The following is a 15200-nucleotide window of genomic DNA, read 5'->3' on the forward strand; positions in this document are numbered from 1 at the left end:
AGGTGGGCTGGATGAGGTGTTGGTGTGACGGTGGCGCTGGATGGTGAGGTGGAGTGGAGGTGGAGCTGGAAGAGGGTGTTGTGTGATGATTGGCGCTGGCTGGAGAATTAAGGTGGAGAAGGTGGGCTGGATGAGGTGTAATTGTGTGACGGTGGCGCTGAGATGGTGAAGTGGGTGGAGAAGGTGGGCAGGATGAGGTGTTGTGTGACAGTGGCGCTGGCTGAGACTGTGTGAGTGGAGAAGGTGGGCAGGATGAGATGTGGTGTGACGGTGGCGCTGAAGGATGGTGGGTGGGTGGAAGTAGGCTGGATGAGGTAATGTGGTGTGATGGTTGGCGCTGAGTCGTGACTGGAGAAGGTGGGTAGAAGGTGGTGGTGTGACGGTGGCGCTGAGATGGTGCGGAGGTGAAGTGGTGTGGTTATGACAGTCGCTGAGATGGTGGTGGTGGAGAAGGTGGGCTGGAAGTGGTGTGACGGTGGAACAGAGATGGTGGTGGTGGAGATGGGCTGGATGGGGTGTGGTGTGATGGTGGCGCTGGGGATGGTGAGGTGGAAGGTGGGCTAGAATTGGTGTGATGGTGGCGCTGGGATGGTGGAGTGGGTGGAAGGTGGGCTGGAAGTGTGGTGCTGATGACGGTGGCGCTGAGATGGTGGTGGGTGGAAGGTGGGCTGGAAGTTGTGACGGTGGCTGAGTGTGGTGGGTGGGCGGAGGTGGGCTGGAAGGTGTGGTGTGATGTCGGCGCTGGAGGATGGTGGTGGGTGGAGAAGATGGACTGGAGGTGTGGTGTGATGGTGGTTGAAGGTGGAATTAAGGTGGAAGGCTGGATGAGTGTGGTGTGATGGTGGCGCTGAGATGGTGAGAGTGGAGCAGGTGGGTACAGAGGTGTTGTGTGACAGTTGGCGCTGAGACTGTGGGTGGAAGTGGAGGTGGGCTGGATGAAGTGTTGTGTGACGGTGGCGCTGAGACTGTGGGTGGAGTGAAGGTGGGCAGGATGAGATGTGGTGTGACGGGTGGCGCTGAGATGGCTGTGGAGTGGAGAAAGTGGGCTGGATGAGGTGTTGTGTGACGGTGGCGCTGAGACTGTGGGAGGTGGAGAAGGTGGAAGAAGCTGGATGAGTGTTGTGTGACGGTGGCGCTGAGACTGTGGTGTGGAAGAGAAGGTGTGGGCAGGATGAGATGTGGTGTGACATGGTAGCGCTGAGACTGTGAAGTGGGAGAAAGTAAAGGGCTGGATGAGGTGTTGTGTGACGGTGGCGCTGAGATGGAGCGAGTCAGGTGGAGAAGGTGGGCTGGAATGAAGTGTTGTGTGGCCGGTGCTTGCTGAGACTGTGGGTGGAGTGGAAGGTGGGCAGGATGGGGTGTGAGGTGTGACGGTGGCGCTGGAGATGGTGAGTGAAGTGGAGAAGGTGGGCTGGATGAGGTGTTGTGTGACGGTGGCGCTGAGGACTGTGAGGTGGAGTGGAGGTGGGCTAGATGAGGTATTGGTATGACAGATCGTGGCTGAACGGACTGTGGATGGTGGTGGTGGTGGTGGCTACGGTGATGGAGGTGTGGTGGGTGACGGGTGGCCTTGCTGAGACTGTGAAGTGGAGTGGAGAAAGGTGCAGGCTGGATGAGGTGTTGTGTGACGGTGGCGCTGAGACTGTGGTGTGGAGAAGGTAAATGGCAGGATGAGATGTGGGTGTGACGGTGGCGCTGAGACTGTGGGTGGAGAAAGGTGGGCTGGGGGGTGTGATGTGTGTGGTGTGAGCAGTCGCGCTGAGACTGTGTGGGTGGAAGAGTGGGCTGGATGAGGTGTTGTGTGACAGGTGGCACTGAGACTGGAGAGTGGAGTGGAGAGGTGGGCAGGATGAGATGTGGTGTGACGGTGGCACTTCTGAGACTGTGAAGTGGAGAAAGGTGGGCAGGATGAGGTGTTGTGTGACGGTGGCGCTATGATGGACTGTGGAGTGGAGAAAGGTGGGCTGGATGAGGTGTTGTGTGACAGGTGGCACTGAGATGGTGAGGTGGAGTGGAGAAGATGGGCTGGATGAGGTGTTGTGTGACGGTGGCGCACAGAGACTGTGGGTGGAGAAGGTGGGCTGGATGAGGTGTTGTGTGACCGGTGGCGCTGGAGACTGTGGGTGGAGAAGATGGGCAGGATGAGGGAGTTGTGGTGTGAGCGGTGGCGCTGAGACTGTGGGTGGAGAAGGTGGGCAGGATGAGGTGTTGTGTTACGGTGGCAGCTGGAGACTGTGGGTGGAAGAAGATGGACTGGATGAGGTGTTGTGTGACAGTGGCACTGAGAGACTGTGGGTGGAGAAGGTGGGAGGCTGGATATGAGGTGTTGTGTGACCGGTGGCGCTGAGACTGTGGGTGGAGAAGGTGCAGGCAGGATGAAGAGGTGTTGTGTGACGGTGGCGCTGAAGACTGTGGGTGGAGAAGGTGGAGGCAGGATGAGATGTGGTGTGACAGTGGCGCTGAGACTGTGGGTGAGAAGGTGGGCAGGATAGGGTAATGTGTGACGGTGGCGCTGAGACTACAATGAGTGGAAAGGTGCTGGGCTGGAGTGAGGTGTGGTACTTGACAGTCGCGCTGAGACTGTGGGTGGAAGAGAGAAGGTGGGGATGATGATGAGGTGTGAGGCCATGACGGTGGCGCTGGGAACTTTGGGTGGAGAGAAGGTGGGCAGGATGAGATGTGGTGTGACGGTGGCGCTGAGACTGTGGGTGGAGAAATTATGGGCAGGAGTTGAGGTGTTGTGTTACGGTGGCGCTGAGACTGTGGGTGGAGAAGATGGACTGGATGAGGTGTTGTGTGGCGGTGGCACTGAGACTGTGGGTGGAGAAGATGGGCAGGATGAGTGTTGTGCATGACAGTGGCGCTGAGACTGTGGGTGGAGAAGGTGGGCTGGAATGAGGTGTGTGTTGTGACGGTGGCGCTGAGACTGTGGGTGGAGAAAGGTGGGCAGGATGAGAGGTGTGGTGTGACGGTGGCGCTGAGACTGTGGGTGGAGAAAGGTGGGCTGGATGAGGTGCTGTGGTGTGACGGTGGCGCTGAGACTGTGGGTGGGAAAGGTGGGCTGGATGAGAGGAGGTGTTGTGTGACGACAATTGTGCTGATGACCTGTGGAGTGGGAGAAAGGTGGGCAGGATGAGATGTGGTGTGACAGTGGCGCTGATGACTGTGGGTGGAGAAAGTGGAGGGCTGGATGAGGTGTTGTGTGTGACGGTGGCTGAGACTGTAAGGTGGAGAAAGGTAAAGGCTGGATGAGGAGTGTTGTGTGGCGTGTGGCTGAGATCTGTGGGTGGAGAAGGTGGGCAGGATGAGGTGGTGGTGTGACGAGTGGCTACTGAGAGACTGTGGGTGAGAGAGAAAGGTGGAATAATTTTGAGGTGTTGTGTGACGGTGGCACAAGGAGCTGTGGGTGGAAAAAGGTGGGGCTAGATGAGGTGTGAGGTATGACAGTCCCTTTGAGACTGTGGATGGAGAAAAAAAGGTGGAGCTAGATGAGGTGTGAGGTATGACAGTCACGCTGCTGAGACTGTGAGGTGAAAGGTGGGCTGGATGAGGTGTTGTGTGACAGTGGCACTTTGAACTGTGGAGTGGAGAGAGGTGGGCAGGATGAGATGTGGGTGTGACGGTGGCGCTGAGACTGTGGGTGGAGAAAGGTGGGCTACAGATGAGGTGTGGAGGGTATGACAGTGCAGCTGGGGAACTGTGGGTGGAATTAAGAGCTGAATGAGAGTGTTGTGTGACAGTAGCACTTGAGAACTTTTAGGTAGAGAAAGGTAAGAGCAGAGATGAGACCTGGTGTGACAGAGTAGCACTAAAGAGACTGCGGAGGTGGAGAAAAGCGGGCAAGATGAGAGTGTTGTTGTGTGACAGTGGCACTGAGACTGTATGGGTGGAGAATTAGGCTGGATGAGGTGTTGTGTGACAGTGGCACTGAGACTGTGGGTGGAGAAAGATGGGCTGGATGAGGTGTTGTGTGACGGTAGCACTGAGACTGTGGAGTGGAAAAGTGGGCTGGATGAGGTGTTGTGTGACAGTGGCACTAGGAACTGTATGGAATTGGAGAGAAAATTAGGGCTTAGAGATGAGGTGTTGTGTGACAGTGCTTGCTGAGAGACTGTGGAGTGGAGAAAGAGTGGAGCAGGATAGAGATGTGGTGCGGACAGTGGCACTGAGAACTGTGGAGTATAAGAGAAAGGTGGGCTGGATAGAGAGTAATGTGGACAGTGGCACTTTGGGAACTGTGGGTGGAGAGAAAGGTAGAATAGCATGAGGTGTGAGTATGACAGTCCCTTGCTTCAAGGAACTGTATGGAGTGGAAAGAAAGTGGGATGGATGAGAGTGTGGTGTGACGGTGGCACTGAGACTTTAGGTGGAGAAAGGTAGGCAGGATGAGATGATGGTGTGACTTGGTGGCCCTTCTGAAGACTGTATGGGAGTGGAGAAGGTGAGCAGGATAAGGAGTGTTGTGTTACAGTGGCGCTGAGAACTGTAGAGTGGAGAAGATGATGGACTGGATGAGGTGTTGTGTGAGCAGTGGCACACTAGAAGACTGTATGGAAGTGGAAAATTAGAGCTGCTGGATGAGAGTGTTGTGTGACAGTGGCACTGAGGAGACTGTAGGTAGAGAAAGAGTGGGCGGCGGATGAGGTGTTGTGCGGACAGTGGCGCTGAGACTGTGGAGTGGAGAAAGGTGGAGCAGGATAGAGATGTGAATGACAGTGGCACTGAGACTGTAGGTGGAGAAAGGTAAGAGCTGGATGAGGTATGTGTGACAGTGGCGCTGAGACTGTGGGTGGAGAAAAGAGTGGAGCTAGATGAGGTGTGGTATGACAGTCCTTGCTGAGAGACTGTGGGTGGAGAAGGTGGGATGGATGAGAGTGTGGTGTGACGAGGTAGCACTTGGGAACTTTAGGTGGAAGAAAGAGTGGGCAGGGATGAGATGTGGTGTGACGGTGGCGCTGGAGACTGTGGGTGAAGGAGAAGGTGGGCAGGATGAGGTGTTGTGTTACGGTGGCACTGGAGATCTGTGGGTGGAGATGGACTCCGATGAGGTGTTGTTGTGTGACGGTGGCATCTGAGACTGTGGAGTGGAGAAAGATAGGCAGGATGAGAGTGTTGTGTGACAGTGGCACTTTAGAGACTGTGGGTGGAGAAGATGAGCAGGATATGAGGTGTTGGTGTGACAGTGGCACTAGAGACTGTGGAGTGGAAAAGATGGAGCAGAGATGAGGTGTTGTGTGACGGTGGCAGCACTGAGACTGTGGAGTGGAAGATGGAGCTGGATGAGTTGTGAATTGTGACAGTGCTTGCACACACACAAGAGACTGTGGAGTGGAAAAGATTGGCAGGATGAGGTGTTGTTGTGTGACAGTGGCACTTCAGGAACTGTGGAGGTGGAGAAATTAGGCAGGATGCGAGGTGTTGTGTGACAGCAGCACTTTGAGACTGTGGAGTGGAAGCAGTGGGTAGGATGAGGTGTTGTGTGACAGTGGCACTAGAGAGACTGTGGAGTGGAGAGAAAGGTGGAGCTGGATGAGGAATTGTTGTGCTGTGACAGTGGCGCTGAGACTGGCTAGGTGGAGAATTTGGGCTGGAGGAGTAAGTGAGAGTGAGTCAGCAATATTTCAGCTAGGATGTATATGGCAGCGGTCTGTAAATAATCGAGAGTCTGGACCAGAGAATGCATGGATCAACAGCATAAAGCATAGATCTACACCAATTGGGAAGCTTGATGACATGTGTCAACCAAGTCCTTGAGCACGACCACCTGACCGTTAAAGTCACCATTACGATAGCATGGAGTTGCTGAAGATGAATATCTCTAACCCGGATCTTCACAGGTAATAGGAGTGAAAGAGGAGGTGTGGTGTGACGGTGGGAGGCAGAAGGCGATGAGTGGCGAGAATGAGTAAGTGGATGTTTAGGGAAGGCTGGTGTGAGAGAATTTGAGTGCAAAAGGTTGATCGGACGTCAGGAATAACCTATGGTTATAATACGACTCCGGCGAATTTTATTTGCTGTATAAAATAAACAGGAATAGTCGGAGAAACAAAGGAGAAGCGTCAGAATGCAATACATAATAATAAAAGAATTGTATCAAACAGCCTTAAAAGTAAAACAAAACAGTAGGCTCGGTTTTAAAACGAATTTGACACTCGTCGAGAAAACTATCACGTGCAGTATGCACTAATTTCTTAGGTTGGTGAGGAAGCACTGAGACAGAACCACCTCATCATTCTCCACCCCGGTTCACACCCATGAAACCCAGCCCTCTCTTTCACCTACACCCCAGTTCATCTACACTTAATTACAAATGCATGTTTCTCTCAGTATCCCTACGATCTTTGATTTTTGTGAAGGTGTTATGCGTTGTCTATTTTAGCAGTCAAAAGGACTGTCAGCTTCTGCTAACTTTAACTCACATTAGATATATTTGTCTATTTAAGATGTATATTGCATCTCAAAGCACATTTTCGACATGATATTTTAATATGATTTTTGAATTTTGTTCCGAGTCAAAGCTTTACATTCTTAAACTATTACATTATCATTTGATGTTACAATCCATTTTAATATGTATACACATTATTACATTATTGTTATAATGAGAAAAATATATACAGCGTAAATAAACGACAAAATATGCCTTTTAACAGACGTGGTTCATTTATGAAATTCTTTTTCCAACTGATAAACCTATATAAGTTAAAATATATTGTTTGTTTAAATACAGATTGAAAGAGTCCATGTTACATGAGAGGGTATACATCATCTACAGTGTCTATGTAAGACCCCCATTACCCCTACACTTTTTTACCCAAAAAAGTTTAGGTGAATTGTGAGTGTAGGTGTAATGGGCCCCTACCCCTGTGGCTCAGTGGGGTTCAGTACTGAACATGATCTGTTCTTCTCACGTCACGTTTCAAGTGAAAAACCGCCATTTTAACCCGTCAAAATAGACATTTAATTCATACTATAAGAATGTTTAGGAGCTTTTTGCAATGTAACAAAACATTGGGGTAGCCTTATGGTTAAAGCGTCCGCTCGCCACGCTGATTCCCTACATGAGCGAAGCCCCTCTCTGGTGCCCCTCGCCGTGATATTGTTGAAATATTGCTTAAAACGGCGTAACGCTATACCCAGTCACTCTTAGACGGCCAAACATTTTCTCACCATGCACTATGCCTGCATATTCGCAACTACGCTTTCTGGCTTTCCATTGAAACTTCAGAATAATAGGACGTCGCCATAGGTTTATGAGAAAGAGGGAAGAGCAGATTCGGGTTGTGACAATCGGGTGTATGCATACAAATATTGTATATAATTCATACAAAACGTAGCAGGTACTATTATGCAAACCAGTATACCTACAATCAGACACAGGAAGCAGGCACATGCAGTCGGCCTTGAATGCATGATGGATTTCTGAGATGAACTCTCGCCAGTTACACAGGCCTTTGCTCTTGAACGATCATGAAGATGATTTGGAGATTTTACGTGTGCTCTCAATGGTATCGTTAAAATTATTTATACACGTACTTATTATATCTCAAAGCGGCATTGACTGTGATGACCAATCAGACAGCAGAACTACAGAACAAAGAGCATCCCCCGCATGAGTACACTGTCGGTAAAACCCCAATGGTTCTTACTGACCTAATGTGACCCAACAGCCATCATGGATTTTCTTACACCCACCTCTCTAAAAAGTCTGAAACATACATTCGTGTTTCGACACTGTCTTTTGTTATATTGTTTTTTATCATAAGATGTGATGTGCAATTTCAATTTTTTTTTAAAAATATCTCCTTTCTAACTATCAATAAAATACTGTAGTTTACATTTTCACAAGAGTAGTCTCCCTTCGTCCCAAAACCGGTCGTTCACCCGAGCAACCTGTTTTGACTGTCAAGTTTTCATTTTAACTTCAGATTTTCGATATCATGTAAACGTTTCGGCATAATATATTAAGCGTTTCGGCATAATATATTTTGCCAAACATTTGTCTAGTACCATCGAATATTTGCTGCAAAATAATAAGGCGGTAACTGATTGCAAAACAAATTAACCCATAGTAGGCTGCCCACTGGCGCTTGCCATTGATAGCGAAGGGGACCAGGTTGTCCGCGATCAATTTCTGCGACCTCGCCAAACCGAATAAGGCGGTAACAAGGCGTGTGCTTCACACGCGGAATCAATTTTATCGTCATCATAATGGCACCAGCCTACATCTGCTCTAATTCACAAACCCATCGTACTTTCGCAAACGCGCATGCCGGTCCAACGTAATTTTGTTTGCCAGTAACTCTTACTGGCATGCCACGGTGACGTGAGCGAAGGGGAATGTAGAATATGTCGATCACATTACTGGCAAACGTCGGTAAGTTGGACCGGCGCAGAGAACGCGTTTACGAGAAGTAGGCTGTGCACGACAATGAGCAAAGGCATACATTTGATCGCGGGGCCCCTTCACTAACAATGGCAAGCGCCAGTGGGCGGCACTCATACATGCTAATACGTGTCAATTGTCAGGTCAGTGCTTTTAGCAATATTCTAGCAATATCACGGCTGCGGACATCAAGAATGGGCGTAACACATTGTACCCATTTGGGAAATCAAACCCGGGCCTTCGGCGTGATGAGCGAACGCTTTAACCACTAGGCTGCATCACCGCCCGCATCACGTAGTGGGAAAATACGGCCTATAATGTCAGTGATTTCCTACCTGACTCAATCACACACCTTACTCTCCAGATGCCACAAGGTTTTTCCACGGCGTCAAAGAAGACGTCGACCATGTGACTGCTGTAGCAAGATGTAAGGACCTTGGCATGACCTTGGCAATTGTGGATTCGGAAACGACGTTGACGTCGATGAAGGCAGTTGTACCGGCTGAGTAAGTCAAACCACCCGGTGTTCTCCGATATTGTTCTGTATCTAGCAAGATGAGCAACAGAAGTTGTTGTTTTTTTAAAGTCATAAACGTTATTTCTGAAAAGACCGTTATACTCAAGGCCAGCGATGCCTATTCGAAATTCTAGTTTTCAACGTTACGAAACAACTGACAAACATTAGTACAAAAGTCATACGACTGTTCCTATTTGGCATGGTGTCTGCCAATATCCTGTTAGCACTGGTGTAACGCAGTGATTAGGCGATGAAAGTCTTCTCCGTCCTTGAAATTGCCAGAGCCTGGGTCGAGTACTGGATCGGGCTCAAGTATACATCCGGGACCTTCCGGTGGGCAGACAACTCTGTGTTGACATGGTCACGGTGGAACACAGGCAACAGCGAGCCAAACAACATGGAAACGACCCAACAGTGCGTTGCCACCAACACCGATGGCGGCTACCGATGGTACACCCGAGAGTGCGGAAGAGCTCACAATTACATCTGCAGCAAAGGTAATTTTGTGCGCTATAACATTAAAACACTTCATAGCTGTTCCTCGTCACTTGCCGATGGTCAGCAATATTCCAGTTATATGGTGGCTGTAAATAATCAAGTCTGGACCAGACAATCCAGGGATCAACAGTATGAGCAAGGATCTACGCGATTGGGAAACGATGATATGTGTCAACTGACCACCCGATCACGTTAGTCGCCTTTTACGACAAGCATGGGTTATTGGGTTACTGACCAATTCTAACCAGGGTCTTCACCGATCTTCATTAGGATGGGTAGTAGCAAGGATATTCGTGAAAGGACTTGTAAGCTCTCTGACTTTTCACAGAGCATGCTAAAAAACTGATTTCAAGACTTTTTCGAAACAACATTTATGTATTTATTCGTGATGGGGAATTCCTCATATCTCCAGAAATGTACATTAAGTAGTCCGTCATTTCAAGAATTCCTGAGCATGAAAAACTACATATAAACATGGAAATCCGTCGTTTATATGCTTAAGAACGTGAGTTAATGGTCATGTGCCTGCTTCTCGTTCAACGGTAAAGCTATGTACAGCGTAGGTTACATTTAATACGTGATGGTGTTTCAATTTGTGATCGGAAAGCCCACACTTATCTACCTTTTTTCAAGGCTGTCAATCTGGAACAATTCAGTGTCTATTGTTTGTGAGAAGAAACTTTATAGATACACAAACTATTAATAACTAAATATTTTATGAATCGGCTATGTGTAAAATGCGTTTTACGTTTTTGCAGACTTGGACAGCGAGTATTTTACAGAAATATCCCGTCACGCACCTGCAATTGTCCCTATGACGTCATTTCCGGTTGTTAATCAGATCCACTGTGTGGCCAGCTGTCGTCGCGACCCTGACTGTTACTTTGTGACTGTTGAGGTCAGTGCAGGGGTCAGCACGTGCGGCACGTACAACTACAGCACATTCCAGGCTGGTCTGACCTCCTCGTCCCGTGACTCCTGGATACCTGTGTACCCGTGACTTGTGGTTTGGTGTAAAATGTGATAGGGCCTGTAAGTTTCGCGAGGCGCTACTACCGGTACTAAACTGGTTTCGGTTTCCTTTGCGCGCGCCAACTTGCGATATGCCAGGCGGGGCCCAGCTTACTTCCGGGACCAGATTTCCGGTGACAAGTGTATATTTAAGAACCAGTTCTGGTTACAAATTGCGCGACCGCCAAATATCATGACTTTACAAGATCGGACCAAGTGTACAACCATGCGCGGCTGTCACAGCTGTTGACAGTCGTAATAGTTGGCTAATTTGGGGATGGTTAGATCGGAAATTTGTTATTCCTGCAATGAGATCATTCGAAAAGGTATGAAACGTTGTTTGTCACCGGAAGTACTAAGGTCTCGCGAAGTGCCGTGACCTACTTACGGGCCCTATTGCTCACTTTGAGTTCGAGTCGGTAGCTAAACTGTAATCGATGAGTCATTTAACATTTCCTATATAATTATCAAGTCACAATCTACGTCACTCGTAGTATACAAACCGAAAGATGAGTCTCATTAACCTATTCAGACAATGACCTACTTTTCAGCCGATCCGAATTTTCTCGTGTGAAAGTTAAAAGAGACACCACAAACAACTATGGTTACACTGAATTCCAATTCCTTGTTTCATAAGATAATGGTATTTACAAGTTAATTTTAATTTTGAAAGTTTAATAACATCGTATTTCTATATTTTATTGCGATGTGTAGGTAACATGACCTTAACTAAGACGTCACAGACTGCCCCTGTTTGATGAGATCGTAAAATGATTCACAATGCATCTGGCTCACTGGTTGCACCTGTTATGTGTTGTTTACGCTTATTCAGTATAGTTTTGTTACGCACAATGTGATTGATATAATATCAAGTCCGTACCAAACCGCCAAACATTTCTAGCGGCAGAGCCTCGTTTTGAGATTTCCACGATTTCCAGATTTCCGTTTGTCAGAGCACGCTGTACGACAGAGCACGCTGCACGACGTGTTTGCAAGGATTAGAAGGAGCGTAGTGTTGCAATATATACAAGTGGTTAGATGTATCAAATAATACTGACTAATATTTATGTATCCAGTTGAATGAATTGGTGTCAAAATTCTGGACTGGTTATTGTACTAAGTTGCACAATAGGACGGAACCCAGTCAGCAGGAAACGAGACTGTTGTGTAATCAATGTTTTGACTTGTAGGGTCGCAGAGTTATTATACATGTACATAATAATCGGTCGTAGTGACTAAACGACCAAGCAGTCGATCGTGTTTTCTAAAAACCTAACACAAACGAATTGGGAACACCTTTTTTGCATTAAAATATTCTTCACAAAGTTGTTATTCCATTTGTCGTTAAATTTGTTCATTTCATAAACACTACGAGCTTGTTCCAAGTCATGACTCCAGGAAGTTTGTGTTCCTAACATTAAACATCCTTTAAAAGCAGCAAGTTGTATCGTTTTATTAAGCTGGATGTGAAGTTTTTAAATGCGTTTGTGTAATTTGTAAATATAAACAAACAAAGAACTACATGTTTTTTCTATTGATATCTGTATTGGCAGCAGATAATGACTGAACGGTTGTTATGGGCCAAGCATCAGTTATGAGGTTTACCTGTTGCCAAAAATAACATGTAGGATGTGTATCCAAACACTCCAAATATGCACCTCATAGAAGTACATTGGCGCTGAGGACAAATTATGCGCAAAGTGCAGACATTTTTACACCGGTTAACTCAGGCTGCCTGAGGGGCGCTAGAAGGTTAACAGTCACATGACCATCTTATCCCCCCGGGTACCCATTCATTGCTGGGTGAACAGAGGCAATTGTGAACAAATTCACTTGCATTTAGTTGAGTCAAACTGTCGAACACGGTCACACATTCAAGGACTCTTCGTGACAAAGCTTGCTTAACTTCAACTGATTTGTCACCTGGGGTCTATGCACAAGACCATCCACCACCATATGTATCTTTAGTTAGTCTTCTGCAATCACCTTCTATAGAGAAAGATCGGAGTTCGATGTGAGCGAATTGTAAACTCACGGGCGAAGGAAACGTCACCTCACTTTTTTAACATGTCACAAAACAACAAACTCAGATTTTAGAAAATAAACAATCATGTTTGGAAAATTAATGGATTTACAACATTCTGAATGACGAACGTGTGAACTACTGATATGGATAATCACTTAGTGTACGATAAAAGATAAAACAATAATTTTGGTGACATTTCTTTCGCCGGTGAGTTTATTTTACACCGCTTGAATAAGATTAAACCTCAACTAGGACTAAAAATCTTTTAAGCATATAATTCCTTTAAATATGGAATGGAATTAATTATCCGCAGAATCATATTCATTGGATGTAAAAGGCAAACTCGTAGTGAAAGTATGTGAGTGGAAGATTACCACGTCCTGGGTAACAGCTTCTTGTTTATCTTGTTCTTACACTGTTATTAAGTGAAACAAGCAAGTTTTGAGAACACACACACACACACACACATACTATGTATATATGTATGATTACATACATACATCAACATACATACATACATACATACATACATACATACATACATACATACATACATACATACATACATACATACATACATACATACATACATACATACATACATACATACATACATACATACATACATACATACATACATACATACATACATACATAGTATGCTGTGACCAGCAGCAGATCAACATAAGCAATAACAGGTAATTGACAACAGGTAAGTGACAGCAGGTATACACGACTGGATGAAGTCAGGTGCGGAGTAAGAACAACAAATAGCACGGTCCTTTCAATCAATCCTTATTTCATTTTAACCACTCACCGTGGTACATGAAATTTCCATATTTGACATATAATAGAGTGCTATGAGTGCGATACATTACAGGTTTAACTTACAAATATATTACAGATACAAGATATGAATTTATTACTCACCCGTTGAAGATATTACTGTTTATTATAATTTTACAATGTTATTACATATTGTGTAATAACATCGCGTGATGCCGTACATATGACGTCAACGTGGTTTACAGTTATGACGTCACAATGCTAATACCTCTGTCACAATAATATTAGACCTTGCTTGACTCGTGGGAAGTTGAGAGTCATCACACTCCTTGAATTCTTAGGAAAGAAGTACTTCGCTCGATATTATTTTGCTAATGTTGGGTGAGTGATAAATAAAATACTAAACTATGTCCCGTGTAATACCATATTTCATGAAACGAGTGAATGGTTTGGTATCTAACGAGCGAAACACGGGACATCGTTTAGTATTCTCTATGTAGTTCATAAAAAGCCAATATACAGGAGGAATAATTTTAAAAACCCAGCTGATTTGGTGCCGTTTCTATAGGTTATAGAGCCTATAGCTTGATTAATTCTTAGTAGTCCGATGGAATATAGTACCCTCAATCTATGTTGATCAAAGGTTTGTGGCGACGGATGTCGATGGCTTCCAAAGTTTTCTTTTCGTGAAGTCGTCATTCTTGGGGGACAGACCCAGGTTTGATTCCCCACATGGGTTCAGTGTGTGAAGCCCATTTCTGGTGTCCCCCGCCGTGATATTGCTAAAAGCGGCGTAACACCAAACTCACTCACTCTGTCTTGTCATTTGTCTACCCCTATAGGTCTCTATCTCATGCTTTCTTCCTGTCACTCTCTCCTAGCTCTACCCTTGTATCGTCATCTCATTTCTGACTGAGTCTCCACCATGATCTGTCTCCCTACCCTTTTATACCTCTCAACTCCAATCTGTCTATATCTCCACTGTCCCTCCCTGTATGGCTCTCCTATCCCTATACTTGTATGTTTATCCCGTATCTACCTCAGTCTGTCTCTATATGTCTATCCATTTGCTTGCCTGCCCTGCACTGTGTGACTATATCTCTAAATATCCGTCCAATTCCCTTCCCATATTTGTGTTTGTTGTACATAACCCATATTCATTCTTTGTTGTAAATCTTCATTACTGGAGGAAATAAAGATGTATAGAAATCAGTTGACTACTTTAGCACTAATCATGAATCGACACCATTTTCACTTGTACCTCGTCCCTCAGAACCATCCTCCAAGCTAATGGCTGTAACAACCCTCCAAAAAGCAAACCCGTTAAGGAGGAAATACATGATAAACTGTTAGTGAGTGAGTTTACTCATTAAGCAATATTAGGAATATTATAGGAATCATTAGGAATAAACATAGTATTTAGCGAGCCTTGGCGGACTAAATACGTTTTGTGAATCCCTAATGCAGGATATTAACCGCCCCAAAACTCGCGAGTGTGATAACTTATTTAGCATACAATGTTATTCTTACTTCATAATTTAAACCAAAAGGTGATTTCGCCATAAATCATGAAACTACACTTGACGTCACAAATATGCGCGTAGTCATACGTTACGTCACAAGCTCGATTACACAATTTTCTTCTGATCACTTTTCTGATCATGTTGGACTATTTGGAAATGAAAAAGCTGATAAATTGACAAAAGCTGCATCAGACTTTGATGGACCAAAACAGGATGAGACAATATTGCCCTTTCCTGCAGAATTATGCACCGTCAGTAAGATCAATGCTCAAAGGAAATGGCAACAGAGATGGACCTCATCCTTAAAAGGACGCCATCTCTATGGCATCGAGCCTTTAGTAACTAAATAAAAATTATCCAGAAGCAACCGTAGAGAAGATGTTCTTTTAACCTTTTTGGTGCATATCTAAATATTATTAATTAAGATATTTCTCCAAATCTCACAGTGTGTAA

General features: G+C 45.9%; 1 protein-coding gene across 1 annotated transcript; it reads right to left on the minus strand.

Annotated features, from left to right (window-relative positions):
• Positions 1-418: 418 nt before the first annotated feature.
• On the minus strand, positions 419-2629 carry LOC124260816 (mucin-6-like). Its single transcript, XM_046695132.1, has 3 exons — positions 2563-2629; positions 1511-1942; positions 419-1446 (listed from the first exon to the last, which is right to left on the minus strand). Exons 1-3 carry the CDS (start codon positions 2627-2629, stop codon positions 419-421), a joined length of 1527 nt encoding a protein of 508 aa, XP_046551088.1.
• Positions 2630-15200: the final 12571 nt, after the last annotated feature.

This window comes from Haliotis rubra, unplaced genomic scaffold, assembly GCF_003918875.1.
Source record: "Haliotis rubra isolate DU_JTF1 unplaced genomic scaffold, ASM391887v1 Scf778, whole genome shotgun sequence".
Classification (NCBI taxonomy): domain Eukaryota; kingdom Metazoa; phylum Mollusca; class Gastropoda; order Lepetellida; family Haliotidae; genus Haliotis; species Haliotis rubra.